Source organism: Brachyhypopomus gauderio, chromosome 14 (assembly GCF_052324685.1).
Source record: "Brachyhypopomus gauderio isolate BG-103 chromosome 14, BGAUD_0.2, whole genome shotgun sequence".
Taxonomy (NCBI): Eukaryota; Metazoa; Chordata; class Actinopteri; order Gymnotiformes; family Hypopomidae; genus Brachyhypopomus; species Brachyhypopomus gauderio.
The window spans coordinates 13,793,797-13,799,338 of NC_135224.1; the positions used below are offsets into that span (position 1 = coordinate 13,793,797).

Below are 5,542 nucleotides of genomic sequence, written 5' to 3' on the forward strand. Positions count from 1 at the left end.
GTTTGAAGGGTATACTGCCACTTTCCTACGATGTATTCTGATGTAAGGTATTTTCAGTTAATCATAAATTCAGTTGTCACATTAACATTAAATTAATTAAGATTTAAAATCTTAACTTTTTTATAATAATGTCCACTCGTTATTCGTTATTTGCTTATAACGGAAAATAGGCGAGAGAGAGAGAGAGAGAGAGAGAGAGAGAGAGAGAGAGAGAGAAACACACAGATTTTATTTTACCTAATTTGGAACGTTATGGGCGGGGTTGAAGGGGATTTTCCTCTGGCGCATTCGTTGTAATGTTGAGGTCAGAAGAAAAGTTTAATCCATGCATGCACCCGCCCTTTTCTGATCTCAGCACTGAATGAGAAAGATAACGGAGGAGAGAAGGCAAAACAGGTAGGCTAACAAAAATGTAATTTTTTGCTTGTTTGTTTAGATACGGAGAAAACCGACAGCTTGTTGCTAATTTGTTTTTACCACTAGCAAACTACACGCGACTGTCAACTTCGACTCTGTAAGTGGAGGTTATATGCGTTAGAAACACTTGATGTGCCGACTGTTAGAATTACGTTTTCCATCGATTTAGTGTGGTTTGCGTCGTCTTTTATGTGTTCTAATACATTCGCCGGTTTCTGAATACATTTATAAAATGGCCAGTAATACAGAAGTTAAAATAATTCAATTTTTCTAAATATGCTGCATCTACTATATTTGCCTTCAGGGGATCAGTTATTTAACAATGACGCACGGCTGGGTGCGGTGCGTGGAGAGGCACACCCACCGTAGAGCGCGTGAAACACACAAGATTGTCTGATTTCATGTGTCATGAATACAGGGACTTAGTTAATAATTGGGGAGTGTGGTTAAAAGGGCTCTGTGTAATATATTTTGAAACGAAGAGTATAAACTAATCGATTAATCTGCAATATGTGTATTGTCATTTTTTTGAAAAATGAATTAAAGTGAATATGCAAGGATATGTAGACATGATTCCCGCTACAGTAACTAGTCCGTGCTGTCTGTGTTTTGGGCAATTTTTCAAGATTTGTCTCATGGCCTGCCACATGATCAATAGGGATGTCTAGTTCCTGCTTTTTTGTTATTCTATTCGAAGTTTGTTCTGTCCAGTGTTAAGACTAACACAATGGTGTAATAAGCCCCTTGCTGTAGCAGAGGGAGTACCTTCTACTTGTTTGATGGCGAGCTTGAGAACACATTCATTTGATTCATTTGGAAGATATGCCGAACATTATTTCCATCCATGCCATTGGTCTGCATTTTTTCCAGAGTCAGTGCTGAGTTTTCAGCAGTTTTGTAAAACTTTGAAAATGTGAGTCTGAAGGAAAAAAGTAGAGAATAATGGCGAGGGGACCAGACAGTATGAGTGGTGAGAGTTGCTATTGAGTAAGTGGCCTACATTAAGCCAAACACTGGGCATGTCTCCCTCACGCTGCTGTTTGGCGGGATCCTTAACATCTGGTGTGCATCAGCAAGCTGGAAACTCTGACAGAGCTAAGAGGGAGTGTAAGCGAGGGAGCGAGCGAGGGAGGGAGGGAGGGAGGGAGGGGGGGAGGGAGATGTGACTCATGGCTCTGAAATTCCAGTCTGTGTTTAACATTTGAGTCTCTCTGAGGTGAAAGAGCAGCTGCCCAAACCCCTCTGCTCTTTTCTCTGTATTCAGCACTGCGTTCATGTCTTTCATCAAGCCTCTCTCTATCTCTTTTCTTTTTTTGTTTGTCTTTATCTCTTTTTCCCTCTCTGCCTCTTGTTCTCCCTCCCTACCTCGCTGTGACAACCCAGACATCCCAGTTACTCTTGGTGACACCCCCTCCCCATTGGCCTGCTGTGTAGGTTTGAAACAGACATGTCTGCACTGTTTATACCAATCCACAGTGTGTGTGTGTGTGTGTGTGTGTGTGTGTGTGTGTGTGTGTGTGTGTGTGTGTGTGTGTGTGTGTGTGTGTGTGTGTGTGTGTGAGCGAGAGAGAGAGAGAATTCCATTTTGCTGGAGTGAAGTGTAGGAGAGGCAACAGGAGGGGTTTGAATGCTTCAATTGTCCTGCTAGCTGGCTTCTCCTACAGAAGCCAGTGGACAAATGCATTATAGGTTTGAGTAAAAATTTCACTGGCACCACGTCTGTCTAAATAGCTGGAATATATTAGTCAGAGGCTTTCACTAAACCATGGGCTGAAGGGCAGGGATTGCGAGTGCTACTCTGAGTCATTTTGTTGCAGTGGTATTTCAATTTTACAAGTGTAAAAGAATTTGTTAGCATTTTACTTACGGTGTAAGCAGCATTGTTAAATAAATGTAAACATCTGAGTGTCATGGTTAAAGTAGAGCTACAATGTTATACAACATTTGTGTAAAGTAGAGATACAATGTTTACAGCTTTTGTATAACATTTATATATGCACAGAGGAGACACATTCCCTAACAGTGTCATCAATGTCATCATGGGGAAACTATCAAAAAAGTAGCATTTTAGTGTTTTCTCATTAATTTGACATGCAAATGTTACAACCTGTTGATTTTGCTTTATTCTGTGTTTGTCCCATTCCAGAGACCTAGAAGTCTACACTGAGCAAGTTGAACATTTCCCCATAATTCCTTGCTGTCCAACCTGTGTAGCTGATCATGGCTGTGGTATTCCGCTCCACTCCCCTGCTGTGGACACGTGTTGCAGCCATGGTGTTCACGTGTGTGGCCTTCAGCGTGGCTCTGTACGGAGCCTCTCTCACACATGGTACTGGTGACTGGTGTATCTTCTGCTGGAGTTTTAGCTTTGCTGGTACACTCCTGATCATCCTGGTGGAGCTTTGTGGCCTCCAGACCCGTGCACCCGTCTCCTGGAAGAACTTCCCCATCACATTCGCCTGTTACGCCTCACTGCTCTGCCTCTCTGCTTCCATCATCTTCCCCCTCTTCTTCCTGAAGGGCTACACCGGCCGCGATGAGATGATCCACTGTCGTATCGTGTCCACGGTGTTCTCCTGCCTCGCCACCATCGCCTACCTGAGTGAAGTGAGCCTGAGCAAGGCACGCCCAGGCGAGGTGGCCGGCTACATGGCCACAGCCCCAGGGTTGCTCAAGGTCTGTGAGACCTTCGTGGCTTGCGTCATCTTTGTCTTCATCAGCGAGCCGGTGTCGTACAAACAGAATGCGGCCACCATGTGGTGCCTCTCCGTCTACTGCATCTGCTTCATTCTGTCAGCAGGTATCATTGTGATGTGCGTGGCTGAGTGGACCGGCTGCCTGCCTTTCCCATTCGCTCGCTTCTTGTCCACATATGCCCTGCTGGCTGTAGGCATGTACCTGTCTGCAACCATCATCTGGCCCATCTACAAGTTCGACGACAAGCATGGTGGGAGCAGCCACAGGCCCAATGATTGTGGCTCCAGTATGGGACTTTGTCCATGGGACAAAACACTCGCCATCGCTGTGCTCACTGCCCTCAACTTCCTCCTGTACCTGGCCGACTTGATCTACTCTGCTAGACTGGTGTTTGTAACCGTCTAGCCTGGTTGTTGAGGCACCTGTAGTATTATGGTGAATAACAGCGCTCTGCTCACTGTCAAGTGGTGCTGGCACCTGAGAGAAAAAAATGGAAATCTGCGGAAGCCCCATCAACGCCATTTGCATTATATGAAAGATGATTGGTCAGCAGAGAAGGGGTTGGGTGCTTCCTCTGAAAAAGGATTGGTCAGAGGAGAGGGGGTGCGCATGTCTTCTACTAGATGATTGGTCAGAAGGTTGGTGGAGGTGGGTGCTTCCGCTACATGATGTTTGGCGAGAGCAGAAGGGGCTCTGAGGTTTTGCTGATGCTAAAGGCAGAGATTACTGTGTCACCATGAGCACTGCAGATGCCATGCCAAACACACCCACCATTACATAAATACGTTTAGGATGCAATTGGCCTGTATCAAAAAGGTATTCTATGAAAGGTTTTGGGTGATATTTTTTCAGTATTGCCATGTTCAGTATTTGCATTTTAGTGTTATATTACTTTTCACTTTTCAGCAATCGTATACTATCATATACTGCACCAAAGAGGCTTTGGCTTAGTACTTTAAGTAGAGTACTTTTACGTAAGCAAATTTAAAATTCAAGCTGTTAGTAGAAACATTTATATTTAGGCCTGTCTTTACCTGTTTGTATAAGTGTAATGGAAAAGTAGGATATTGTTGCTCCACTATGTATCTGATGCTGAATTGACCACATCTCATGTTATCTTAATTATTCACATTAATCATAGGATTATAGGCTGTGAGTATCACATTACTGCCTTTACACCTGTCCCAAGAATATTCAGATTAATCTGTTCACATTAATGAATGTAAAAGTAAAGTTTTATCTTAGACCGTTATAATAATTGATATAATGCAGCACATAACACTGGTGATTACTAATTACACATATATGTAAAAAAAAAAAAAAGTTTCACTTTTAAGTTTACATTGTGCCCATTTGTCTTGTCCCCATATAACCAACTCTAAAAATAACTCCTAATAAACTGAGATGGAGAATTAATTGTATATGCTGACATATGAAGTTTTAACATAACACAGAAGTAAACCAATCAATGGTATTTACCCATTATTTTGAATACTTTGTTTTTCAAAAAATGTAATGTAAGCACTATATATAAACCAAGAACATGTTGGAGATGTGAATTCTTTGTGTTTGTGTTCTTGTATGTACATCTTTGCTATTCACATATTACATTCAGTATGCTGTATTAGTTACACAACCACCTCACAGCAACAAAGAATCAAGCAGTGTTTGTTGTGCAGAGTGTCTGGGGTCTGTGTCTGGCTGTTACTGCCTGTTACACTCCTTCTCAGTGTGGGAGGGAGAATGTGTTCACTGTGTGATCAACCAGAGCAAGAGACACGTGTTCCATGATGTCTCCAATCCTCTCTGTCTCTCAGTGTGTGCGGAGAGAGGTGCAGTTCACACTGCTGCATTGTGTTAATCTAGCTCTGAATAAAAAAAGTTATCAAAAGAAAGAATGAGAGCTTTGCATAATTTATGTATCTGACTTGGAGACTCTTTTCCCTGCTAGAGAGAGCCTGTTGAAATCTGATTACTATGGGTGGGCTTTTTCTATGTCAAACACCCTTAAACATGAACAAGCAAATGTCAAAACACACACATGCACACATACAAACACACACCATGAGCTCATGGATAACAACACCACTGACACATTACAACTCTATTTTACATAATATTTTGTATGAATATAATAATATTAGTAGAATATTAAATAGAGTAAACTATCCTGTTTCAATTGTATTCTAATACAAACCTGAAGGCACTGATTAAACTAATATAAATAACCACTGTTAGCTGGGGCAGCAATATACCTCAGTGCTTGTGATATTTTGACTCGTTTTGCAGCATGACCTTTAGGATTTTGACATTTTAATCTACTGGTTTCTTATTTTCAGGCATGAAAATCTGTCACCTTTCGGCGAAATTCGCCGTTTTGAAGTTGAAAAGGGTGACCTACGTGAATCGTGTAGATCCGAAGAGTTTT

The 5,542-nt window shown here is 42.0% G+C and overlaps 1 protein-coding gene across 1 annotated transcript; it reads left to right on the forward strand.

Annotated features, from left to right (window-relative positions):
- The first annotated feature begins 255 nt into the window (after window positions 1–255).
- Window positions 256–4,503, forward strand: myadmb (myeloid associated differentiation marker b). Its single transcript, XM_076972675.1, has 2 exons — window positions 256–396; window positions 2,564–4,503. Exon 2 carries the CDS (start codon window positions 2,638–2,640, stop codon window positions 3,517–3,519), a length of 882 nt encoding a protein of 293 aa, XP_076828790.1. The 5' UTR covers window positions 256–396; window positions 2,564–2,637; the 3' UTR covers window positions 3,520–4,503.
- Window positions 4,504–5,542: the final 1,039 nt, after the last annotated feature.